We start from the raw sequence: 27,971 nt of genomic DNA, 5'->3' as shown, positions 1-27,971 counted from the left end.
CAGGTAACATAGTGCCCTCGTCTTAGCACCTACAAACTCTGTTCACATCACTATTTAAACATTGACCTTTGTGTACTAAGTTACCTGTGGACTGCACCCGCCCGTCCCTTCCATAGGTCATGAGGTCCTGAAGGCCCTGTTACTAACAGGTTTAATAAATGTTGATTAAATGGATGGAAGGCAGAAGAGGAAAGTTTGTGTAGGTAGGAAAAGATACTGTGGAAAAGAAATTAAATTAAGGAAACAGCAACTGAATCAAATAATGATTCAGTTTCTTATCAGAGAAAACATTTGGCCTTTGGATTTTTGGGCTTGGTCTATTTCACCTAGCATGATATTTTCCAGCTTCATCCATTTACCAGCAAATGCTATAATTTTATTCTTTTTTATGGCTGAGTAACATTCCATTGTGTATATATACCACCGTTTCTTTATCCATTCATCAGTTGAAGGGCATCTCGGTTGTTTCCACAATCTAGCTATTGTGAATTGAGCTGCTATGAACATTGATGTGGCTGCATCACTGTGGTATACTGATTTTAAGTCCTTTGGATATAGACTTGGGTTGCCTCATAGCTGGGTCAAATGGTGGGTCCATTCCAAGTTTTCTGAGGAATCTCCTTAATTCTTTCCAGAGTGGCTGCACCAATTTGCAACCCCACCAGCAATGTATGAGTGTGCCTTTTTCCCCACATCCATGCCAACACTTATTATTGCTTGTGTTCTTGATAATAGCCATTCTAATTAGAGTTAGATGAAATCTAGGGTGGTTTTAATTTGCATTTCTCTAATTACTAGGGATGATGAGCACTTTTTCATATATTTGTTGATCACCTGTATATCTTCTGCCCAGTTCCTTAGCCCATTTATTGATTGCATTCTTTGTATTTTGGGTGTAAAGTTTTTTAAGTTCCTTATAAACTTTGGAGATGAGTGCTCTGTCTGAAGTGTGTGTGGAAAAGATTTTCTCCCACTTTATAGGCTCTCTTTTCACATTGTTGATTGTTTCCTGTGCTGAGAAAAAGCTTTTTAGTTTGAATAGATCCCATTTATTGATTCTTTTATTTCTTGCACTATGGGGGTCTAGTTAAGGAAGTATGGTCCTAAGCCAGCGTGATGGAGATTTGGGTCTACTTTTTCTTCTATTTGGTGAAGGGTCTCAGGTCTAATTCCTAGATCCTTGATCCATTTTGAGTTTTGTACACCGTGAGCCATAGGGGTTTAATTTCACTGTGATAGGTAAAGTTTATTCTCTGTTCTAGGAACAAAGATTCATTTGGAGTCAGAGAGACTTCATTACTCAGATGAGAGAGGAACAAGTAACGGTGCTGCCTTCTCCTAGGGGATTTGCATTTGAGGAGCAGAGGTAACCTGGCCTAGGCTGAGGCCTAGATTCCAGTCTTGCTATTGTCCACAGCCTCCACCATTTAACTGTAGACATGAATACCTTCCCTGAGCTCTGTGGCCAGTGTTCTCAAAGAATAGTCAACAGTTCATCTGTATTAGCTGTCCCTCAAGCTCTTTCTGGGCACTAGCCCAGACCCAGGGGACAAGAAGACATGGTGCTGTGATCTCTGTGAGTTGTTCAGCCCCTCTACAAGCGTCATTTTTCTCACCTGTGAAACGGTATCATACTGACCTTATGGCACTGGCTTGAGGATTAAATGTGATCATGGATAGGAAGCACATGGCAACGGCATGAGAGCCCAGGAAATGCACCTTCTAAATTCCCCCATGTGTTAGTCAACTTTGTGTCATTGTATCCAAAATACCTGATAAACCCAAGTATTTAGCTGGAGAAGTTTATTTTAGGGCAGAATTTCAGAGGTTTATTCCATGAGCAACCAAATAAAATTGTTCTGGGTCCAAGGTAAGGAAGAACATCATGGCAGAAGGGCATGGCAGCAGGGAAGTAGAGATAGAGGGGAAGGGGCTACAGGGAAGATGAGCCCTTCCAGGGCACACTGCCGGTGACCCACCTCCTCCAACTGCGCCCCACCTGCCTACTGTTGCCACCCAGTCCTTTCTAACTAGGATGGGCTGATTAGGTTACAGCTTTCCCAGTCCAGTCGTTTCACCTATACAAGAGAAGCTAAAGGATTCCTAGAAAAAGATATTCTTTAGTATTATAGGTCACAAGACCAGCCCAGTGTACTTCACACTGGAACATATTAGGATATAATTTTACATCAGGCACTCTGAAGTCAGATCAAATTCTCCTGTATCTTTGAGATTATTTGAGCTGGATTTGAAACCACATCACTACCTGAGAGGCTCACTAAGAGAAGTGTGTGTATTTGTGTGTGTTAATGGTGCTTTTTAGTAAAGCAAAGTGTTTTAAAGATATCCATACTAATATGTTCTTATTGTACTTGACATTAGGTTCAGTATATTGATATCATTCAGTAACATCAGTTAGATTCTGATGGACAATAATCCTCACTTGACAGGACTCTCCTGGTTTATTGGCAGTTTTTTTGTTTGTTTGTTTGTTTGTTTGTTTGTTTTTTAACCCTCATCAGAAAGAGGGAAGTTAAAAGGACACACCCATTTCTAGGAGTTATGCAAAACCTCTTCCAAGAAATGCTTTGCCTCTTCTACAATTTTAGTCACAGGACACATAAGATTTGACATCTGGTAGATGATTCGAGGGTATGCAAAAACCCTTAGTCATCAAAGAAGAGTTCTCTTATCTTTGGTATAATACCTAAGCCAGGGAAGAAGATTCTGCAGTTTCAGGGCTGAAACTCAAAGGGCTTAACTCTTTCTAGTTGATACTTGGTCATTCAGAAGAACACCCTCTGTTCCAAGAGTCTGAGCAATCTGATTAAGTGAAGTGTTCCCATATCAAATTTTCATAGGAAAAAAATACATGAGACTCTGGAAGTTGGAAGAGACCTTAGTGTCCCCCCACCCCTCTCCCTTGTCCTCGGGGTCAGTCAGGGGTCAGCAAACAAATTGGAACAGTCATGTGGGTTTGCTGACCGATTATCCATGTCTACTTTGATGCTACTATGGAACTCAGTAGTTATGACAATACTTGTGGCCTAAAAAGTCTAAAATGTTTACCATCTGACCCTTCACAAGAATTGCTAACCCCTAGCCTAGGCTGTCTTCTCTTTAGAATCTCTAGTGCTGAGCATTCTTCGGTTTCTAAGGGATCTGCTTTGGGCCACTCTTGTAGGAAGTTCTTATTTTATTGGGGAAAAAAAAAAAAAAGTCATTATTTGCTTTTCCACAGCATTCCCTCCTGGCACCAGACTAGCTTAACTTCAGTATGCAGAGTCTCTTGAAATACCACTTGGTCTTCCACATGCCAGCAACCCTTCACCTAGAACACTGTGATTCCCCAGGCAGAGTCTCTCTGAATGCAGACATGAGAGGACTTCAAGTTCCTTCAGTACCACCCCAACAGAACAGAACACTCCTAGTATAATTTGGACATTGTAAAGCTAAATGGAGGCCCACTTAAGTTTCATAGGTGCCAAGAGTATTAGGAAGAAGCCATAGCCTTGTTCTGCACGCTTGGAGATCTTTGGATCTAACCCAAAGGACAGACAGGTTCATGTGACATGCACAACAACTCAACAGCCAGAAGTGATGCAACTTTCAGGTCATGTGTACCCATATTTGTGCCTCTGTGATCTGAATGGTTGTGAAATGTTTTGTTTTCTGACAGGATTTGGGTACACAAGGAAAATAGTCACTTCCGTTTCATCAGAGAAAGTGGTAGCATGGCCTTGATTCTAGACACAGATTTGAACTGTGTTGTAATTTTATTGACAACAGGCCCCATGCCACATACTTTCTTAAGCCCTATTTTAGCACATTGACTTCCATGTCTTTCCCTCTGTCTCCATTTTTGCTGTTCTCATTTAGACTATCATCTTCTCTCACTATTGTTGACTATTCCAAGTTTCCTAGTTTTCTTGTCTCTTCATTTTTCCTTTTTCTGGTTTGTCATCATCACTGAAAATGAAGAGTACAGCAACATTTAACACATTTCCACTGGTCTGTACTCCTCAGTGTCTCCTGATTATTAAATATGAAGAAGGGACAGAACTTCTTAGGGGGGCACTCGGGGCTCTCCAGGACCTCCAAACTCCTCTCCACCTTTCCATATTCCACAGAGACTATTTCACGTTCTCTGAACCTTTCTTACTTTTTCCCACGCCCAGGCCTTAGTCATACTGTGTGTTCTTTCAAAAAAAAATGTCCTTTTCAAAACCATACAGCAAACCCTGCTTTCCTTATTGTCATAAGCATTCATCTCTCTCTTCTTTTTCCCCCTCCCTCTCCTTTTCCTTCTCCCCTTCTCCCTTCCCTTTTCCTTCCTTTTCTCTCCCTTCTTTCCTGACTCCATCCCTGAAAGTTTGAGTTTCTGTTTCAATGGTCTAATGACACTATGTCTCTTTTATGGAACTTAGAGAAATCTGCTTCTTTTTTCAGGAATATATATTAATGTCTCATATTCTTGCAACTTTATAAATACTGTAAGTCATTTCAAGGGAATATTTGGGTCTTCTGTCTATCTTTATCCCCCAAAGCACTCAACAAAATTCATGCTTTTCTTTTTTTTGACTGAATACTATAGAAGAAGCTTGTTGATTTCTCATAAGACAAAGCTTTCCACCAGTTTTCCTACATGTTATATAGTTTTACATTTGACATTTATGTTCATGATTTATCTTGATTTAGTTTTTGTATAAGGTGGGAAACTTAGATTGACATCTTCTCCCTGCGTCCCCCGCCTCATTGGTATCCAGTTGCTTCAGCACCATTTGTTAAAAAAGCTCTCAAAAAGTTGGGTGAGCCCAGCATGGTGGTACATACATGTAATCCCAGTGACTCGGGAAACTGAGGCAGGAGGATTGCAAGTTCAAGGCCAGCCTCAGCAACTTAGCAAGGCCCCAAGCAACTAAGTGAGACTCTGTCTCACAATAAAAAATAAAAAGGGCTGGGGATGTGGCTCAGTGGTTGAGTGCCCCTGGGTTCAAACCCCAGTACAAACAAATGAAGAAACAGTGGGGTATGTTGTATGGGTCTAATTCTGGGTTCTCTTCATTCCTTAGTCTTTATTACTGTAACTATATCATGAGTCTTAAAATATGGTTTATTGATTCCTCCCATTTTATTCTTCTTTTTCATAATTGTCTTAGCTATTATATTTCCTTTGTCTTTCTAATCTTATTTGACCTTTACAAAAATTCCTGCTGGAATTTGATCAAGACTTGTATTAAGCCTATACATCAATTTGAGGAAATGAACTATGTTGAGTCTTCCAGTTCATGATATGGTTGGTCTATTTACTTAGCTCTTCTTTGTTTTTGTTTGTTTATTTTTAATCAGAATTATAAGGTTTTCACCATACATACCCTGCACATGTTTTGTTAAGTTTATACTTTTTTCATTAAAAGAAAAAAAAAAGCATTATAAATGCCCGGGGTTCCATGCATGCTAAGCAAGTGTTCTACACTGAGCAACAACTCCAGACTGCTTATTTTTATTTTTAATTCCCACATTTTCATCACTATTTTTCTGAGAGTTTTTATAATGAATTCATTTGTTGAATTTTGTCAAATATTCTTTCCTGTATTGATATGATCATATAATTTTTTTTATCTTTTCTTTTAGCTGGTTAATATGGTACATCACATTGATTACAAATATTGACTCTGCCTTACCTCTTTGGAGTTTATCCCACTTGGTTACATGGTTTTTATAGGTTGCTGGATTCTACTTGTATTTTACATTTATGTCATAATCCATTTTGAGTTAATTTTTGTATGAGACTTTGCCTAGATATTAGAACAGTCCCAAAGAAGCTTTCTCTTTAATAGCATATTCAGGATTCATGTTTCCTTTTTTTTTTTTTTTTTTTGCATTATGTGTCAGTAGTCCAACAGTCACAGTAACTTCATTTCTGTTATTGGGCACTTTTCAGTTAGATCTCCCAGACCTGTTTATAAATATTTATTATGTAGTCACTGCACTTATCAGAATGAAAAGAACAAATGCTAAATAGGTCACATCACAGAGAACTATCTCTGCTCTAGAAAGAGAAAACACGGCTACAATGGCAGGTTGGTTGGTAAATGTGGAGATGGAGCATTTGTGAGTTCTCTTTTGATTACTTTTATTTTTCTTATGAAATAAGGAGTGGAGATTTTGGAGGTGTAAAGAGAGAAGTCCATAGGTGTACTGGGAGCAAGGGGAGTAGACAGAGCATTAGATTAATCCAAAGGATGTGGTTTTGCCAGAGAAGTAAAAGGAATGGAGAAAGAAGCAAGGGAATGATTATAGTGATGGATCAGAGACCAAAGTTGGATAGGACAGAAATGAAGACGGTGATAAAAGGCAAGGGTGCAGAGGTGGTAGGATCAATGGAGTGTAGATACCTTGGGGTTAAAGAATTGTGATAACAATCAAATCCTGGCATTTGTGTTGCTTTGGGGTTTTATGCAAATTACTTTAGTTTCGTTTGTATAATAAAGACAGGTCAGGTGGATGGTGATGGTAGTGGTAACGATTCTCATTATGTAGATAAGGCAAGATCCAAAGAGGTAAAAGATTTATTCGAAAATCATGCAGCAATTTGGTGGTAAAGCATACACTTACCCCAAAGCTCTCTAGTGTAAGTAATCTTTTTACCACTTTGTGTGGTGTCTGCTCACGGATTACTCAGTCTTGTTGAAGAGAAGGGATGTAGAAGACAGCAAAAGGGATTATGTAACCAAACTTTAAATTCTATAGTATGGCATGATATAAGGAGTTTATTCATTCAGTTGAGTGCTTGCTATTGTAAGTCCTAGAGATAAATATTGCGGTGGGGAAAAAAATCCTGAAGTGATACGCTTCAGAGAAGTTTTAGAAGAAGTTCTCTGATTTCTCTAAGGTATCATAATTGGTAAAAAAGCACACTGCAGGAAGTTAGGAGACTTGCTTTTCCACTACTTGCTGTGTCACGTTGTTGCTCTAACCATGCCTAAGTGGGGTTCCCCATCTAAAATAGGAATGCCACATCCTATTTTACAGTGATAAGATTGTTTCCACAGTGAAATGATGCACTAATGTACATTCTTTTAAAAAAATCCTTTATTTTTGAAACTCTGGGGAAATCTGAAAGGAAAATGTAGAATACGCACAGGCAGTCTGTCCAGTGGTCTCCATACTTAACCTGATATCTGAGGACCTAAACCAAGTTTTGAAATTGAAGCACAGTGGGGTGCATCTATAATCCCAGCTCTTCTGGAGATTGAGGCAAGGCTGCAAGTTCAAGGTTCAGCATGGGCAATTTAGCAAGATCCTATGTCAAAAAAACAATTTTTTTTTTTTTTTCTGTACTGAGGATTGAATCCAGGGACACTCTACCCTGAGCTATACCCTCAGTTCTTTTTGCTAAATTTCCCAAGCTGAACTTGAACTTGTAATTCTGTCCCAGCCTCCCAAGTGGCACATGTCGCCATGCCCAGCTTCAAAATAAAATTTTTAAGAGGACTGGGGATGTAGCTTGGTGGTAGGGCGCTTGCCTAGTATGCATGAACCAAAAAAAAAAAAGTTTTGAAATAACTAATGGCATTTCCCCCCTTCTTGCTCTTCCTGATGCATTAGGCCTGGAAGAAACGTTGGTTTATCCTGCGGAGTGGCCGGATGAGTGGCGACCCAGATGTTCTGGAATACTACAAGAATGATCACTCCAAGAAGCCCCTGCGCATCATCAACCTGAATTTCTGTGAGCAGGTGGATGCAGGCCTGACCTTCAACAAGAAGGAGTTGCAGGATAGTTTTGTGTTTGATATCAAGACTAGCGAGCGCACCTTTTATCTGGTGGCTGAGACAGAGGAGGACATGAATAAATGGGTCCAGAGCATCTGTCAAATCTGTGGCTTCAATCAGGCTGAAGAGAGCACAGGTATGAGAATAAACATAGGCCTTTCCCAGAGGGGTACAATGAGGCCCTCAGATTCCTCAGTGACAGGGGCAGACTCTGGCTAAGGTTTCTTCTTTTGCAGGAGTAATAGGCAAAAGATGAAAAAGAAGAAATTGTTTAAATATTAGAGGGACACCCAGTGTTAATAATGCTTAAATGGGAAACCAAGAAATGCTGGGGTTAATGAAGCTAAAGGTGTTCTGTGATGTTTCTTCAAGTACATTGATACCACTGCCATTTCTCAGATCTCAACCTTTTTCCCCTTCTCTTAGTTCTCCAGCACTCTGTGCTATTACCTGTCAGCCACGCCATAGGGAAGCTCTCACCTGACCTCGTCTCAAGTCCATCTGTCTTTCCTAGCCCATCCATTTCAGACCATCCTGCACAGTGTGCTCATTTGTTTGTTTGGCAGTCTTTGTGGTTTTTGGTATATAATCCTGTTTTCATTTATATTCCCTTGGGAGGAACCAGGTGAGAGGGTAAGATACTGATTTTATGTCCAGGTTTTGATAACTGTCACAAAAAAAAAAATAACTCAGCTTTTTGAAATGAATTCTAAATTGCAGAAATGCCCCTTGGCATTTGTTTGGGTTCATATCCAGCTCTCCAGAGTGACTGAGGAGCAGATTTATTTTGAGGTCGGTAGATAGGCAAAATCAGTAGTTTAAGCCTGGTTGCCCAACAGAATGGAGAAGCAACATTTAAAAAACATTGGTGCCAAGCACCCATGCCATATAAATTAACTAAGAATCACTGAGTAGTGCACCTAGGCAGTAGTATTTTTTAGGGTTTTTTGTTTGTCGATTGGGGCTGGAGCTTGAATACTAGGACTTGCATATGCTAAAACATTCTACCACTAAACTATCCCCCCACCCAGTACCAGTGTCTTTTAAAAATGTCATGCTGAATATCTAGGGTCCCCCTCTCAGCAATAATTTCCTATAAATATTTTAGGCTTTGAAGGCCAGATACAGTCTCTTTCATATTCTTGTAATTTTTTTTACAACTCTTTGAAAATGGAAGATCATTCTTAGCTCATTGACAACATCAGCATCACCTGGAAGGTTCTTAGAAATACAGATTCCTGTACTTGTATGATTACACGAATGATATGACTGTACATTGTGTACAACCATAGAAATGAAGTTGTACCCCATTTGTGTACAGTGAATCAAAATGTAGTATGTAAAAAATTTAAAAAATATATTTAAAAATAAAATAATAATTAAAAAAAGAAATAAGTTTCTTGGACCTCACTTCAGACTTACTGAGTTAGAAACTGTGGGAGTAAGGCCCAGCAATGTGCCTTGAAAACCCTTCAGGTTGTTTTGATGCATGGTTAAGTTTGAGAACCACTGGCCTGATCCTTTGCCGCTCAGGGTGGCATTTGTGACCCAGCAGACTCTGCCTCTGTTGGGAACTTTTAGAAAGGCAGAATAGAAGACTTCCAACCAAATTTACAGGGGTTGTGAAAATAGTACAGCAGGTTTCTGTGTACTCTTCACTGAGCTTTCATTAATGTTAATGTCTTAGTTCCATGGTGTAATCATCAAAACTAACTGATCAACATTGGTACAATACTGTTAACTATAGGCTGTATGAATTTCACCTGTTTTTCACTCATTTCCTTATTCTTTTCAAGATTCATTCCAGAGTACCATGTTAGATTTAGAACCTGAGTCTCTTCCAGTTTGTGGCAGCTTCTTGTTCTTTCTTACCTTGCATAACCTTGACCCTTTCAAAGAATACTGGCTAGATATTTTGTGAGTGTGTCCGATGTTTCCTCATGGTTATATTGAGGTTATCAGTTTGGGAGATTACCACAGCAGTGACGTCCTTTTCTTAGCACATTGGATCAGAGGCACATGGTGTCAATGAGTTATACTACCAGTCTTATTGACCTTGATCAACTTAATGGAGGTGGAATCTGCTGGATGTTTCAAACGTAAACTAATTATCTTTACTTTTTGTGTCTAATAAACATTTCCCATACTTTAGGAAATACTTCAATGATAAGCAAATACCCTTTTCTCCTTAAAATTTGCCACTAATTTTAGCATTCATTAGTGGGTCATATTTGCAACAGTTATTACTGTGATGGGTTTTTGTTGTTGTTGTTTGATAGTGTCTCACAAAGTTGCCCAGGCTGACCTTGAACTTATTGGTCCTTCTGTGTCAACTTCCAAGTTCCTACACATGGCTCTATTTTATTTTATTTTTTATTGTGGAAGTTTTATATGCCAGTCTAACAACATCCATGGGCAGAATCTTTCAACAGAATACAGCAAACATCTTCATACATGCTGTCCATGTATATTTTGGTATTAAAAGGTACAGTTGACTCAGTAGCAAAACTTTAAAAATAGCACTTTTTACCCAAATCAACCTCTTTTTATGATTTACCATTCAGGAAACTAGGACTTTCATCAAAGTGGTTTGTTCACTTGTAAAAGTATAAGTCATTTAAGATCCCTACCTGCTGAATCAGATAGCAGAGGGCTGCCTTCTGTAATATTAGTGCTGTTCCAGATAGTTAATTTTAATGTCACCTTTAAAAAAACTTGTGAGGGAAAAATTGAAAATTACCATTTTGTCTACAGAATAAATGTAATTTATACAGACCTAGAAATAATTCAAAGGCTCAAATTCTTAATGTGAAAGCAAGTAGAGAAAGATTCAAAATGGTAAATTTTTTCCTTTAAATAAATGATAGGTATGATAACTAGGTGATGATTCAAGTTTATAACTAGTTAATTAACGAAAAGACGATTGCATTCATCATGAACCATGACATTAGAGAAGATATGAGAACATATTCATGTCCCTGAGCTAGCCAAGAGTCAACATTTTATTTTGTTTTATAGTTCCAACTCTTGCCATATGAGTTTGAAATGTTAACAGTTTAAATGTCTAAATATGCTAAATATCAAGCACGTATTAGCAACAGAAACCAGAACATTGTTATACTGAAATATACAAGATATTTAGATAGGATTTCATTTGTTGTCAAAAATTAGTGACTAGGGCTGGAGATGTAGCTCAGTGGTAGAACACTCACCTAGCATGTGAAAGGGGAAAAAAAAGGCATTGATTACTCATACCAAATAATTAAATCTCACTTCTTTTTTTTCAATATTGCACCAGGTCCTCTCAGAGAAACATGAAAATAATACCGAGGCTCTTATTATTCTTATTTTATGATTTATGGAAATTAAACAAAAGCCAGTAGAAATTTATGAATGTCATACTATCTTTGGATAGTGACAGTAGGGTATATAATTAGAGATATCCTTGTTTAGAAGAATGGAAAAGTGCTCATAGAATAAACAACACTATATATATATATATATATATATATATATATATATATATTTGAACCCTGAAGGGCTTAATAACGGAGCCTTATCCCCAATCCTTTTTATTTTTGATTTTGAGACAGGGTCTTATGAAGTTGCTTAGGGCCTTGCCAAGTTGCTGAGGCTGGCCTCAGGCTTGCAGTCCTCCTGCCTCAGCCTCCCAGGGTGCTGGGATTACAGGCATGCACCTCCACACCCAGCTGTAACTGAGTCTTTATAAGCCAGATGGAGTTGATTGCTGTTAAAACTAGTCGAGGTTTACGTTAGTTCATTTTGTACAGAAAGTGACCTGCCTGTGAGAAGCATGAGATGATATGATTTCACTCTTCCTCAGGAGAAATGTACTGTAAAGCCTGCCATTGCAGCTGAAATCACATGTGCTAGACAGAATCAGGGTCAGATAGACCATTCAACTTTTCCTTGCAGGTTGAGCAAGCAGCAAAGTATACTGTTCTCAAAGAGGGCTGTCATCACTGAATTGGGACCTGATCCTCTAAACAAGGTACAAAGCCCTCCTTTTTTCCAAGGTTACTTTTAGGTGGCAGAAAGTCCAAGAGACATCACTAGATTGACACTGGTTGCACCCATGGCGTTCAGTTGAACCCAAGAAATATTTCCATCATCAAAGAAGATGACGGCAGCAGTAGTAGTTTTACAACTTCAGCAGAGAGGTTGGAATAGCTTCCCTCTCCACTACGACATTCCCAGCAAACAGATGCACCATCGTGCCCCTCTGCTTCACTCTCCCTCATGTCCTCCAAACACCAAGGCTTGACACGGATCCATCTGTTCACTTTTGGTCCCAGATGGAAACACACATGCTCAGGGATGATGAGGGGAGCTGGCAGAGACTGCAGCTGTAGAAAGCAACTGGCACAGGCCCCTCCAAGGCCAGTCCAGCCATGCTGCCTTAACTGTGGTGCTTCAACGGTGATTTTCTCTTTCCCCCCAAATCTGCATTTTATCTAGATTCTCAGGTGAGCTGTATGAACACTAAAATGTGAAAAACACTGGGTTAGATCATTGATTCCCAAACCTGTTGGGAGGGCAGTCATCAGAATCACCTGAAAAAGTTTTCCTTTTTAACTTACATGTGCTGAGTTAGTAATTCTGATTTAGGGCTTAGAAATCAAGAGCTTTTAAAAAAAATTTTTCTGAGGCTGGGGTTGTGGCTCAGTGGTAGAGTACTTACCTAGCATATGTGAGGAACTGGGTTCAATTCTCAGCACCACATACAAATAAGTGAATAAAATAAAGGTCTTTCAACATCTAAAAAATATTTTTTAAAAATTTCTCCCACAGAATAGGAAAAAAAAATTTCAAATCTTTACATCTTATCAGAATTCAGAATATATAAAGAACTCATTTTAGTCAACAACAAGACAACTCAGTTTTCAAATAAAGCTTTTAAATTCTCTGGATTTTTTTGTTGGGGGTGGTACCAGGGTTTGAATTCAGGGACACTCAACCACTGAGCCACATCCAGCCCTATTTTGTATTTTATTTAGAGATCGGGTCTCACAATTTGTCTAGTGCCTCACTTTTGCTGAGGCTGGCTTTGAACTCATGATCCTTCTGTCTCAGCCTCCCATGCCGCTGGGATTACAGGTGCGTGCCACCACCCATGGCAAATTCTCTGGATATTAGTCCTTCATCAGATGAAGAATTTGCAAAAGTTTTTTTTCCCATTCTGCAGGATTTCTCTTCACTCTGTTGATTGTCTCCTTTGCTATGCAAAAGCTTTTTAGTTTGATGTAATCCCTTGTGCCTGTTTCTGCTTTTGTTGCCTACACTTTTAGGGTTATAGCCAAAAAAAATCATTGCCTATACAAGTGTGTGTGTGTGTGTTACTACAGTCCTGGGAGTTGAGCACAGAGGTACTCTACTACTGAGCTGCATCCCCATCCCTATTCATTTTTTATTTTGAGACAAGGTCTCACCAGCTTGGCATGGTTGGGCTTGAAGTTGTAATCCTCCCACCTCAACTTTCCAAGTAGCTGGAATTACAGATGTGTGCCACTGTGCCTGGCTTATACTAATGTCTTGGAGTGTCTGCCTAGTTTTCCTCTAGTAGTTTCAGAGCTTCACGTCTTCTATGTAGGTCCTTGATACATTTCAAGTTGATTTTTGTACAGGGTAAGAGGTAGGGATCAAATCTCAGTCTTATGCATATAGAGATACCCATTGGTCACAGCCCCATTTGGTAAAGAGGCTGTTCTTTTTCCTCTTTGGTTTTGGAACCTGTGTAGAGAATTCACTGACTGTAGATTTGTAGATTTATTTCAGGGATCTCTATTCTCTTTATCTTTATACTGGTTTTTATGCTAGCCTCTTGATGTTTTAGTTACTATAGCTCTGTTATATGCCTTGAAATCAGGTGTTGGAATACTTCCAGTTTTGTACTTTTTGCTTGAGATTGCTTTGGCTCTTGGGGTCTTTTGTGCCTCCCTGTTAATTTTCAGATTTTTTTCCTACAGTTTGTTTTGCTTTGTTTTTTCAGTGTTGAATATTTTTCCATTGTGAAGAATGTCATTGGTATTTTGATGGGGATTGCATGAGATCTGTAAACTGCTGTGTAGTATGGATATTTTAACAATATTAATTCTTCCAATCCATGAACATGGGATTCTTGCCATTTTGTGTGTGTGTTCTCTTTAGTTTCTTTCATAAGATTTTTTTAAAAGAATTTTTATTGTTGAAGTGTTTTCCTTCCTTAGTTAAATATAGTCTTAGGGTTTGTGTTGCTATTGTTTTATGGTTTTTATAGTTATTATGAATTATTTTGCTTTCCTGATTTCAATTTCTCTCTTATTAAGTTCATTACTGGTGGATGGAAATGCATCTACTGATTTTGTAGAATAGTCATTATAGAAGCTGGGAAAGATAGGAAGGCAGACAAAGGGAGGTTGGATAATTGTTCCAAAATGCATTTAGGTAGGAGTAATAAATTCTGCATCCCAGTGGGGTGACTATAGTTCACAATAGCCTGTTATTTATTTTATGAATAACTAGAAGAGAGACACTCAAAGACTCCAAATACAAGGTAATAATAAGGAGATCAAAATATCAGTTACCCTAACTTAATCAATTTACATTATATACATATACTGAAATAATCACACTGTATCCCATAAATACATTTATTACTAGTTAATTTAAAAATTTTAAAAATATTTGAGAAGGTAGAAATACTACTCTCATTTTACACATTCTACACATTGTGTACATATATCAAATTATCACACTGTAGTTCATGCATATGGACAATTAATAATTTTTAAAATTCATTTTAAAGTCCTAAAAATGAACACAAAAATGGGCAAAGAATCTGAATAGACATTTCTCCAAAGAATATATAGGAATAAGTACATAAAAAAAGACACTGAGTGTCCTTAGCTATTAGGGAAGTACAAATCAAAACCAAGCGATTTCCTATCTGCTAGGGTGGTATAATTTAAAAGATGGATAAGAACAAGTATTGGGCAAGATGTAGAGAAACACATTGCTCAGATGTCCCACCTTTACTTTGCTCATGAGAAGTAAAGTGGTACAGGCACTGCAGAAAGCAGTGCGGCAGTTTTCACAAATGCTGAGCACAGAACAACCAACCATGTGACCACATACAAAATATATACCCCAAAGGCACACCCCCAGCACCCCACCTCCTCCAGGCCCCCTACCTGCCTTCAGTTACCACTCAGTTAATTCCATCAGGGTTAAGACTCTAAAACCCACTCATTTCTCCTCTAAACCTTCTTCATTGTCTCACACTTGAGCTTTTAGGAGACACCTCACATCCAAACCATAACACCCTTTATTTGTTCCTGATGAAAAGTAAAGTGTGCTTATTTGGAGCTGGTGAGGGGAGTTAAGGAATTAAAAGGCAGAAGGAAAAACTCCACAAACCCACAAATCTCAGAGCTTTTATAAATGTAAGAAATCGATTTTAAAGTACCTTCAATTTTTAGGAAATGCAAATTTATTTTAATGGAATTATTTCCTTGCGGGATTAGAGGTATGTCCTCCAAGAAAAACATATTCTTGAGATAAAAATAATCCTTGAGGCAAATGTCTTTTTTTAAAAAAATCACATATTTAAAAGATATTGTCTGAATCTTACTCTGTAGGATTTAAATATAATATAAATGTAGAGATGATATTCTCCGGACTTGCTTTCTTCGGTAGGAAGATTCACTTCTCTGTTTGCACACTATTATTTGCTCATTCATCAGGAAACCTTTATGAGCACTACTCCATGCCAGTCTCCATCATAGCCAGCAAGACTGGAGATGGTCAGTAGGGTTCTAGTGTTGAACTCACAGCCTGGTAGAGGAACAGGTATTACCACAGTCACAGAGGGTGTTGTTTCAGGTATCACCAAGGTCAGAGGCAGCAGCAGGGCACCACCAGCTCCAGGAGGGACAGAGTGGGAGGGTGGTGTTACAACTTTGTTCACTAAAAGATAGACTTCCTTAAGCCTTTGGTATAAAGGGATCATTTTATGAGACGTCTGATAGTTTAATTACCAGAGCAGGGGTCTTAGTTGTCTGACATAGGTTTAGGGTTCTTTGTGCAGTCTTCCTGAGAAAGACAATAGGCTTTTCTTGCTCTCACAGGAGAATCTAGTGTGTTAAAAGAGCCAGTCATTTAATGTTTAATGGGTTATGTTCCAATTTAACAGCTTTCTTAAGAGTGAATTATACATGTAAAACCTCCAGGTGTAAGGACTTACAGTTTAATCACCCAGTCAGTGCTTTCATAGCTGAGAGTTGGGATCTGAGGAGAAGTAGGAAGTTAACATTTGATTACCTACTTTTGGTCAAAAACCTATTTCATTTAATCACTTCGTCAATTTCATTTCCCTTTTCAAATAAGGACACTCTACTTTTTCTACGCTGCCTTGCACTTTGACTCTCCAGGACTTGAAGATCCTCTCTGTCCACTCACCACTAATTTGGGCTAGGCTAGGACACTACCCAACTATCATCAGCCCACCTAGACCCTGAGGCAGCTCTGCTCTCCTCTGGCCGGGGCATGTTAAGAACAACCTACTCACCTGGGACTTGGGGTCAGCACCTGCTTTTAGGTGAAGGGCACCCTGGACTGACACCTAAAGCTCAGCAGTCACAAAAAGAAATAACAGTAGCTATATAGTGACCATTTACTTTATGAAAGAAGATGCTCGAAATAAACTGCCACGAAAAATTCAGTAATCCTTCGAGGTAGCAAAAAATTTGACCTAAGGCCATATAGCTAGAAAATGACAAAGCCAGTATTCTAGTCTAAGCTATGTCTGACTTTGCATTATAACATGATGTCTCTTTGATCTTAGCATCCTTGAATATGAATACCTGCCAAAACTAAGTCCAGATATTTTGTCCCTTTGTATACTCCATAGAAAGTGGGAATACTCCCAAACCCCTTCCGCTGGGGGCCCTACAACAGGCCCAGGTTTGCCACCTCACCACCCCAAATTGCTCAAGTCCATGGGCTGCAGTATTCCTAGTTTAGTAACTTCTAGGGCATTAACCAGTTCTCCAGTTCTTTCAGTCTATCTGTAGGCTGGGGTGAAGATGCCTGGTTCATGTCGCCATTCTGTGACCACGTGAGCGAGTCACTTGATCAAAGTCTCAGTTTCCTGGTATAGAGTAGGGATAAAATACTTTCTGGTCTCATCCCGGTGCTGCCGCTTCTTGCATGGGTGCATCCAGACAAACCTCAGACCCCCCAGCAGCACTCAACCATAGTTCCCAAAGGACTATGCACATTGCATTCCATGTTAGGGTATTCCCTGGAGTTGTCCGATCCAAAATCCCTGCTTGCTGCCCAGTCCTATAAAGAGATTCCTCATATGGGATCCTCTTGCAAGCAGATACTCCTTTTTTCTTTGTTTTCTTTCTTTTGCTTAAGGGTTGTGATGGGACCCATTGAAAAACTTGTTTTTCACTTTCAGCTGGAAGGGTTTTTGTGGCTGATGGAGTCTTTTTTTTTTTTTTTTTTTTTTTTTCAACTTTCTTACCACCCCCAGATTCTTATTTCTACTGCCACCCTCCAATTCCTCACATATTCCAGCCAAAACGTTTAGGATAAAACCTGCAGGATCAAGACCAGACCAGGAGTGAAACTGAGTCTGAATATCGACATAAGGTTGGAGATACCAACCTTCTGATAGAGAACTCTTTCCAAAAGGAAATCAGGGATGATGTTCAAGAAGGAAAAGCAACTCCCAAGAACATATATCAAGATTTCGTATCACGTGCATGGTGTCTGTTGTGGGGGAAGGGGATGCATGCATGCAGACAAAAGTAAGAACCCTATCTCCCTCTAGGAATCAAAATAGCCTTCAGTCCTCAGAGTGAAAAAGAAAGATGCTCTCAGTTTTGTTTACCAGCAAGCAGGTCCAAGTCCTCACATTTGTGGCCCAGTCGTGGGCAGCTATCCCTGACCAGATGTGCCACGCACAAAAAGAGCCAGCTCTCAGCAAAGAGCTTTGATGAATTATTCATGTGCTCAGGATCATCCGCTGTTAGGAAAACCTTTGACTCCTCAAAGCCGAGGACGTCTTCCCTTTTATCCCCTTCCTCCTCCATTTATTCAGTGGCTATCCCAGCATAGCCACTATCACATGGCAGGCTTACTGAGACTTGAGAGCAGCTACTAACTTAGTGTATTATGTGAAATGTGACTTTACCTCTCTGTTTTTTTCTGTAAATAGAGTTGATGCTCCCTCACAGAGTTGTTGGGAGGTTACACAAGTAAAGCTAGGAAAATGTATAGGTACACAGTGTGAATAGTCGCTGCCCGCTGTACTGTTTTCCATGTAGTGATTATGGCAGTAAAGACAGTTGTTATATCTGTAGAAGAGAAACAGAATATGATTTAAATATCTGGCATTTTTAGAGAACTTTCCAGTCTACAAATCATTCTACAGTCTGATTCGAGTGTAAAGAAACACACTGAGATAGTCAGGGCTGCTGGCCTTATTCCTGTTGCATAAGTAAGAAAACTGAAGTTCAAAGGCACTGCCAGAAAGCAGAGCTGCTGGGCCTGGACACCAGGGCTTTTCACTCCATTCAACGGCCATTTGTCCTAACCCCTGTTCACAGACCTGTTTACTATGACTGCGTCTAAGTCACAGAGTAGCAAGAAGGAAGAGCAGTAAGATGTTTTTCAATCACTGAGAACTGACTGCTTTGAAAGTAAAGTGCTGTTGCACATAAATATTAATCTCTGAGGGCTAAATTAGCAGGGTAACATGGTCTTAGATCTTAGAGTAGCCAGCAAATCACTGAATCTGAACCCAGGGAGTTTAACTCATCAAAGCCTGTTTTATAACTCTTTATTTTTATTTTTTGTTTTTTTAGTTGTAGATAGACACAATATACCTTTATTTTATTGATTGATTTTCATCTGGTGTGAGGGTCGAACCCAGTGGCTCTCACATGCGAGGCAAGAGCTCTACCACTGAGCTACATTCCCAGCCCTTGAACTCTTGAAGATTTTAAATAAGGCCAGAGCCTCCTCCATATCCTTTCCACTGTTTAAGCTTTTTCCTTCTTCTTGAACTCCTTGAAGGGAATTTCATAGTAATCACATGCCTAATTCTATGGAATGAAAAATTCCCAGAGTTCCAATCAACTACTCTTTAACTCTTCCCCACATTTTCTCTACTAGAAGTTTTGTGAGGTTGCCCCCTTTAAATATTTTGTAAATATTTAAATTTCTGGTAATCCTTGTGTTTCCCAACTTAGTCCTCAGCAGAATATTTTAAGTCCTAGGTCTTATCTGGGGGTCAGGCAATACCCATAGGGATGCTTTTGGGGAAATCTTAAGCATCCACTGGAAGAATGTTACCGGGCAGGGGGTTGTCTTCAAATAGTTCCTTCCTCTCTGGAGAGAACGCTTGGTGCCTCTCCAGAGAGGCAGGACCCCTTATTTCTCTGGGCTTCTGCCAGCAGGAAGAGCTACATAGTGGAGCTCAGCTCAGTTCACTCTGATGCCTTCTGATGACCTTTGTCCTTCCTATGATGAAAAGTGAGTGGGTGAGCTGGGGAGAAGCTGGTCAGAGCAGGATGGGGAGGGAGGCAGCATTTCTCAGAGACCTCACCCTCCTCTCTTCTCATCCCTGGGAAGGACTTTTCTCCCCATACCCTCCCCTGCCTTCTGCATCCTGAGATGCAGAGATCAGACTCCCAACTTCTCTGGGACCCATGTTGGATGCTGAGAGCAAGTGTGGGAGGTGAGAGGAGCGTCTCCCTGGGCCCAGACTGTCTCCTGCGGAGCAAAAAAGACTGACCCAGGCCCCAGCCCAGAGGCGGAGGCTGCTGTCTGAATCACCCACCCTTTTTTTCCACTGAGACAATGAGGAAAATAAACATCCAGACCAGTTTCCAGCCAGATCTGAAATCCTCATGCCTTAAAAAAAAAAAAAGTGTTATTCTAGCTAACCCTGAAACATCAGACCTTCCTCCTAAATCTTTTGCTTGCTCATTGGTTTTTGTTTATAGCTGGGTCTAGTCACCCCCGGAGCAGGCCTTGAATTGGAACACGAACTCCATAAAATCCCCACAGACTCTTCTGCATTGTCCTGGAACAGGCCCCAACCCTGACCTTCAGGGAAGTCCAGACTCTGGAGGAGGAAAAGAGACAGGGAGAAACCTGACCCTGCTGTCTTCATCCTAAGCCTTGATCCCTCTTCCTGCTCTGCCTTTATACCAGACACTTCCCCTCACCTTCCCAGCCAGCCAGCATAGATCAAGTCTAGTGTTACCTGCCAGAACCCACAGACTGTTAGAGAAGGGAGTGTCTTGTTCAACTCCTCAACACCAGCAGCTTTGAATGGCTCCCCAGTGTCTCTTGAGATCCGCCCCCTCTTTACCCACCCACCCCTCTTTTTTTGTTTGTTGATTTGTTCTTTGAGGGCTTCTGCTTATCCCCAGTGAAGGAAGGCAATAAATGATTTTCTAATTGGTCTCAGCCCAGATTCCAAAGCCTAATCTAACTCTGATTTGGGGCTAGAAGTAGAATTAGAACTTTGTATTTAGTAGTAAGTTCATCTTGGACCCCTGAAGGATCTTGATTATGGCTAAATGTCCTATTACAAATCAGGGTTCATTCTGAATGCTACAAAATCAGTAGATAATAGCTGTCTCTCTCTAGCATCTGAATTGCAAAGGCCCAGTTTTAAATTTCATCTTTGTTACTGATTCAGTGAGAAGATTTCACTTTTTTACCCTAAACTAGGAGTGATTTTCCAACCTGATTTTAAGTATTGCTTTTTAACCAGATCTTATGTGGAACTGAGTATATGAAACATGTGAGTGGGAGCAGCTATGGATTGCAGGGGAGAGGGAGGGTGCGGTGCTGCAAATCAGAGCTGTACCCAGTGCCCACCCCTCCTCTTTTCCCATGCTTGCCTGGGAAAGCTGGAACACAGTGTGAAAATCTTGGCCTGTGGCAGATATTTCAAAACAGGGACCCACAGATCAGTGCTGAGCTATGAAAATTTTTTTCATCAGTCTACAACAAAATGAAAAATATGAAGAGGAAGATAGTGTCAGTTTTCATAAAGCTAAATGTAATCAGATATTAAAACTCCCCTTTGTTCGGAGATTCTGTATGTGTGCACATAGTAACATGTTCTTTGTAAAGAACATGTGTGTGTAAAATGATAGTCCTAGTAAACAGCAGTTTGTCCACATCATTAAAAATTGGCAACCCCATGGGGCCCTTTCTAAAAGAGTACAGATCAAGAAGCAAAGAGGCAGTGTTGTAACTCATTCGTAAAGTGGAAGTGTCTGGAAACAGTGGGCTAGAAGTGATGCTAGTCCCCAGCCTCTGTTTTTGCACTCATGTCTCAAGACTTCTGAATTCTACCCCCAAATTCAGGCCCACCCTGCACCCTTATATTACATCAGTGCTCTGGGATCCTTTGTCCCTTTGGCTCAGTTCTGGACCTGCTTTTGTGTGTCAGCTAGGGTCAGCCCTGGAATTGTGCCTCATTTTCTTGTTTTTCAGTCTCTGCACTATTATCCTGCCTGTTGTCTTGAATTCCACCCAGGACTGGACCCTATCCTGCATTTATTTAACCCCTTCATCCACCAGAGTCTCCTAGACCTTAGCCTGTGGCCGGAGCCCACTGCCTACTGGAAAACTTGTTGCCAGTGGGGTGTCTGCCTGAATTTCTGAAGAAAATCCACTTCTGCTTCTCCAAACAGGCTTCCTTTCTCCTTCTCTTGGACTCCTGCCCACATTTCTAGGTGATGCCCCAGTTTCTGTTCTGTGTTCCCTCATTCAGCACACACCAGGGAGCACCTGTTTTTGTCAGGCTCTGTCCTAGAGTCAAGGGCTAGAGAAGAGCACAAGACACAGACCTGCTTTCAGTGAGCTCCTGAGCCTTGTTTTGTTCTCCAGTCACCCTTAGTGACTCTGCCTCCTCCATTTTCACAAAGTTTACCTGCTTTTAATTGAAGCACGTCTTGCTCTTTGCCAACATGTACCTACTAGATACAGAATTTGAGGTTAACTGCAAGTGTGAAAATTTGATTTTTTTAAAAATTTCTGAATTTAGCTTCAGTAGCAAAGGCTCCATCTGGCCAGTAATAGACGTAGAAGATTTAATCAAATCAAGGTAAGACTGGTCAGCTCAGCATTTTTTCAATTAATTCAAGCTTCTCCTGCTTCCTCTCTGAAGAGCTATTTTGAGTTCTCAGAGGCTTAGGGAACTGGGAAAGGTTTGTTGAACTGGAACACAGAGTCTGGGAATAGGGGAGGAGATGTGTGAAAGACAGGGTGAGAACGTGTCTCCTTCTGTCTTTTCAGTCTTTCTGTCTCTACCACATTAGAAGAGACCTGATAAAAAATAGTTGTCCACTAGGCTTGGTGGCGCACACTTATGATCCCAGCAACTCGGGAGGCTGAGGCCAGAGAATTGCAAGTTCAAGGCCAGCCTCGACAACTTAGCAAGGCCCTCAGCAACTTAATAAGACCCTGTTTCAAAACATGAAAAGGGCTGGGGATGTGCTCAGTATTTAAGTGCCCCTGGATTCAGTTGCTGGTACCAAAAAAACCCCAAAAATTTAAAAATAAAAAAAATGAAACAAGCAAATAATAAGTATCTATTCAAATAATTTACTTGAATTATTTAGTTATAGTGTTTAGCTATAACTTTGTTTATACTTATACAAAATTTGTTTTAAGCCTTCCAACTTATATCCAGATATTGTCATTTTTGAGAAACTTTCAGAAGGGGGGAAAAAAAAGTCAAAAACATTCTAACTTTATTCATAGGAGCTAGAGACTAAACTATCCAAAATTCTAAATATCGAAACAATGGTATAAAATTGCTGTGGTGTAAAACAAAGAAAAACTCAAAATGGAGGATGTACTAATAACTAGGCTGAAATCATGAGGTTATGCTAATGACCTACATTTTATTTTTATGTGTCTACTGTTTGATTTTGTTTGCCACCTCCTCACCCCTTTTCTGGGTGAGGTCAGTAAATAAAATTCTTTTATGGATGGTGAATCATATTGGCCAAAACACCCAGCCAAGACAGAAGAGAATAGATTACATAGTATGGGAAACTTCTAGAATATGAAATCTTGAAGGATCCTTAGAGAGTGTTTAGTTCCATAGTCCTCAAATGACAACATATCCAGAGGTCAAGAGAGAAGCTAATTCAGTAACATACAGCTAATTGGCAAGGCTAGAATGAAAACCCAGGTTGCTTGATTGTCAATTAGTGTTCCAAATGATGTTGGTGATGACAGACTATCATATTTGTTTAATAAGGCTGTGTTGTTTATAAAGTGCTCATGTAGATGCACACATACACACATACATAAATGCATAAAAGGCCAATTTAACACATAGGGTCTTAGAATCATAGAAACACTTGAACGCACAATAATGGGTTCAATCTATGGATTCAGTCTTTTTTTAAAAAATTATATTAGTGAATCATAATTTTATGTAATAGTGAGATTTGTTATGCCATATTTGTACATGCATATCACATAATTTGATCAGTCTCATTCTCCATTACCTTCTCTTTCTGTCTCCACCTCCCTCCCCCAATCTGCTTACTCTACTGGTCTCCTACTATTATTTTATCTAATGCATTATAATTATATTATGTGTGTGGGGTTGATGGGTTCAGTCTTAACACAGTCTCAGGTAAATTAGTTTACTTTTCTGTATAAACTTCTGCATCAACATAAAAATGAAGCATTCTTCACAAGATATGAAGATTAAGTAAGAATTTATTTAAAGCAGACAGCATAATGTTTAGTTCATGATAAATGTTAAATATCTGTTGCATGTATGACTAATTGTTGCTACCTTCTTTATGATCTTCACAGCCCTTTGGTTTTCTTGTTCATTTTGAGAAGTGTCTCTCTATATTGCCCAGGCTGATCTTGAACTCCTGGGCTCAAGCATTCCTCCCACCTCAGCCTCCAGAGTAACTCAACTACAGGTACATGCCACCATCCAGCTCTCACCAGCCCTTTGAATATCATGCTACTCTCCAAATCGTATGATAGCATACTTAACCCTAACTCTCTTTTGCCCAAACTCAAAAACATTTCTTTTGTACTGGAGTGTGTGATTAATATATATACCAAATAAACCCTGCTGACTTCTCTGATTTGAGGTGCATTACTTGAGGTACTCCAAAACAACGGTGTCTCATCATCTTGTTAAATTATTTATAATTTATTTGCTGTGCTGGGGATCAAACCCAGGCCTTCCTGCTTACTAAGCAAGAGCTCTACCACCAAGCTACATTGTCAGCCCCAAGGTGTCTCTTTAAATCCATTACTACTGATAATAAAAGCTAACAAGAGTTTATCATGTATCAGGCAGTGTTCTAAGCTTCTTCCTTTCTTCTCTTTCAGTACAGGGATAGAGCCCAGGGACACTTGACTCCTGAGCTACACTCCTAGTCCTTTTTATTTTATTTTGAGACAGGGTCTTGCTAAGTTACTGAGGGTGGCCTCAATCTTGCAATATTCCCACCTCAACCTCCCAAGTTGCTAGAATTACAGGCATGCGCCACTGCATACAGTCCTATGAGGTAGATACCTTTTATCATTCTCATTTTACAACTAAGGAAACTGAGTCACAAAAATGTCAAATTGCTCTCCCTCATTCACACAGCTAGTAAGTAAAGGGACCACATTTCAAACGCAGTTTTTCCCCAGGGTCCAAGCTCTTAACTATTAAGCCATATCTTAAAATACTAGATTATAGTATTTGTCTCAAACAGTCACAATGCCTAGTGTGTGGACAGAGACCTGAAAGAGATTCATTGCCATCTCTGTTCTTTTGTGGTGGCCATCTCTGGCCTTCACCGCATATTGATTCTTTCCTTGGATTCCTTTAAAAGGGCATCACAGAGTTCTTACTGCCTTTAGTTTCAAACTGTGCCAGCTTGTGCCACTGACTAGACCATAGCTTCAGTTTTCTTTCTATCTGGGAGAGATGCTTTTGTGCCCACTAGAGTCCACATAAACAGAGCTGAGAGGCCATCTGGGCACTCCACCATCGGTGGGTACACTTTGAGGGGGAAGAGAGGTCATCATTTGTTCATCAAGCCCTGTTGTGGACACTGGGTATATTAGTTTGAAGAGCAGACATCAAGAAAAGTTTAGACATGCCAAGAGATTTACTCAGTAAAACAGCTGCAAGGCTAAGGAAGGGATCCAGAGAAGCAGAGAGCACTTTCAGACCTGACACTGTGAAGGAGAGGAGGCAGGAAGGAGGATTGGGCTGCGACACAGTGCTAAGACAGGCTCAACCACATCAGTGCGGAATCTCCAGTCAAGGTTTCTGTTAAAGAAGTCCCGTGTCTCACAGGCCTGTGTTGTATTGCTGCCACTAGATGGGAATAGCTCACAGGAAGTGCATCCTGTGAACGTGGAGAGTTGAGGGGATGCAGCAAACTGGCAACTAGGTTTGTCTGTCAGTTATGTTACCCACATCAGGAGGTCTGAGAGGGATGTTTTTATAGCCACTGGAGCATCATCAGTGGTGAACAGGACATAGAGGGTTTAGACTCTTTCAGGAGCTTATAATCAAGTGCAGAGCGACAGATCAAAAACAAAATGTTGACATAATAGCAATAGTACTTTGATAAAACATAAGGCTTGGTAATGTGATAAGGAGTGACTGGAAAGCTATTTAGGTCAGATGGTCAGGAAAGATCTCTCAGGCTGTGGTTTCTTTATTAGTCATATGAGAATAGTTTTGTGGATATTCGTGTAGTCCTTTGTGACTTATAGAGCCTATACTTCTCGTCTACCCTCTAACCTTCACATGGAGCCACATAATGGAATGAGCCCTCACCTTGGTGTGAAAGAGACCTTACTGTTCACCCTGGCTCAGGTGCTTCCTAACAGCTCAATAACACTGAGTGACATCATTTCTCTGAGGCTCAGTCTCTTCATATGTTAAGTGGATTTGTAAAGATTATTTTTCTGAGCCAACTTTTCAGGGTTGTTGGAAAAGTCAGAGTTGAGAACAGTAATTGTAAGACAAATTTTTAAAAAATTCCTTTCACAATAGCATTAATAAATAAAACACTTAGGAATCAATTTTTTAAAAATACTAGATCTTCGTAGAGATGCTGAGACATCAAGAGGCAAAACTGAAGGATGGGTAGGGAAGCTACAGATGGGAATCCAGGAGATTTCTGTGGCAGCAGAACTGGTTTCAACTGCCAGCTGCTAGACAGGGCCTCCCAGGCTCTTTGCTCCTGCAGCCCTCCACCCCAAAGGCCGTATTTGCACCCCCTGAGACAGATCCTGGCTCTGGTCAAACCCTGAAGGTTTGGGAACATGGAGTTCAAGATTTCCCATACCAGGTTCCTTTCACAGTGGAGTGCTGAGGGAGAATTACCATTTGAGGAGCACCTGTGTGCAGGGGCGGTGGCATTTCTTACTCCCTAAGTTTTCTCTTCTCGACTGCACAGTTCAGCACATAGAACAAGAACAAGATTCATGCGTTTGGGCTGACCTGCAATTCCTATGATAGTGCCTAGAGTAAATGTTTATGATCCTAAGAAAATGACAAGAATACTCAATTCCAAGTATGAATGAACTCTTTGAGGGGGACCACCTAACCAACCTAAGCCCACACGGGAAGCAGGAGAGAAATCTGCCACAACTGAGGTGTATGGTAGGTATGGTCAGGTAAGGAGAGAACAGAGATTGCAGCCTGATCCTCATGAATAAAACAGTGCATGGCTAAATATATACCAGCTATCCAAAAAGAGAAACACAGGACCCAGGAAACCTTACTAAGTGAGAACAGTTCCTTTCCCACCAAGAACAGTTGACCTTCGGATTCTGCAGCTAATCATTCATGCTTCTGACCCAAGGAGCAAGGATTCTGTCTTACTGCCACAGTATGTTTATTAAACACTTCTTGTTCAAATCCAAGTGTTTACTAGGCATAGAACATTGTGATACACACTGTCAGAGAAATAGGGATGGTTTAAATCCCAACTTCTAACAGCTCCCTGCCTCATTTTATGTGACATATTTGTGAACTCCCACTTGAGTAAATGGCAAAATGAAACACTACAAAGAAGTCACAGATAGCCTGAGTAATTCCAACTAGAGGCCTGATGGAAGCCAAGGCATTTGCATCTCTAAAATGAAATGCTCCAGCCAGGTGTGGTGGTACACACCTGTAATCCCAGTGACTCAGGAGGCTGAGAAAGGAGAATTTGCAAGTTCAAAGCCAGCTTCAGCAACTCGGTGAGACCCTGTCTCAAAATAAAGCATAAAAAGGATGCAACTTAGTGGTTAAGTGCCCCTGGGTTCAATACCTGATACCAAAAACTAAAATAAAATAGATACCCCAGGGCAAATTTCTGTAAGGATTTGTGACCAGGGACTGTGTCATGACAGTAAGCTACAGCCATCCACTCCCCTTCCTATGTGCCCTTCACAGAATCAATTTCTGCTAAGTACACCATGAGATCATATGCACCAAGGTCAGGATGTTCTGACTTGGCTCTTCCAAGCTCTGAGATGTTCTTTCTCAGGTTCTTCCTTGGAGGAGCATGGGGGATTGTAGTTGCAGAAAGTCTCACAGGATCTCATGTTACTTCCTGTCTCTGTAGCCTCTTTCTTCTTCCTCTGCTTTATAGTTTTGATAAACACTAGGAAACTTACATTTTTGAACTTGGATAATTATTTATACTAGTCTTTAATAGTTTGATCCAGCAGATGTTTGTTTGCCATGCAAATGTGAGTTGCACTATAAACTCACAGCAAGATAACCAGCCAGCCAGCCAGAGTCCTAGTGATTAGACTCATGAGACTCATGACTTGATTCAGATACACATGAGAACAAATCCTCATTCACAATGATGCAACTTTCTTTTAGTTTAGGGAAAGACGTCCTGGACCAGGAGCTCTGAATTCTGATTCTAGGATTCACTTTGGCCCACTGTGTGGGCTTGAACAAGTAGTCTCACTTTCTGGGCCACTGTGTCTCCAGCTGGAGATGGGAGATTTGGGGGCTGGGGAGGGAGCTAGTGATGAATTGATTCCAGTTGCCACTTTGTGTGAGTCACCGTCTAGTGAAGACATTTTTTATTTGCCTCAAATTTATGAGCTCTTCCTTTAATTTTGACATGCACTGAACATTTTTGAGATTTATTCTTTCTTAA

The 27,971-nt window shown here is 40.2% G+C and overlaps 1 protein-coding gene and 2 pseudogenes across 4 annotated transcripts in view; 2 read left to right on the top strand and 1 right to left on the bottom strand.

The window, feature by feature from the left end:
* Positions 1 to 27,971, bottom strand: part of LOC306640671 (coiled-coil domain-containing protein 43-like) — a 436,234-nt pseudogene that overhangs the window by 84,846 nt on the left and 323,417 nt on the right. The window lies entirely within an intron of this gene.
* Positions 1 to 27,971, top strand: part of LOC306638567 (actin-related protein 3B-like) — a 317,597-nt pseudogene that overhangs the window by 117,358 nt on the left and 172,268 nt on the right. The window lies entirely within an intron of this gene.
* Positions 1 to 27,971, top strand: part of GAB2 (GRB2 associated binding protein 2) — a 207,084-nt gene that overhangs the window by 142,121 nt on the left and 36,992 nt on the right. For both annotated transcript variants that reach the window (XM_079105095.1, XM_079105094.1), the window contains exon 2: positions 7,612 to 7,912. In XM_079105095.1, the coding sequence (XP_078961221.1) occupies positions 7,612 to 7,912 (301 nt within the window). The remainder of the gene's footprint in view (positions 1 to 7,611; positions 7,913 to 27,971) is intronic.

This window comes from Sciurus vulgaris, assembly GCF_902686455.1.
Source record: "Sciurus vulgaris genome assembly, chromosome: 11".
Taxonomy (NCBI): Eukaryota; Metazoa; Chordata; class Mammalia; order Rodentia; family Sciuridae; genus Sciurus; species Sciurus vulgaris.
The sequence above is the reverse complement of the archived record's forward strand: the minus strand, read 5'-3'. Positions and strand labels throughout refer to the sequence as shown.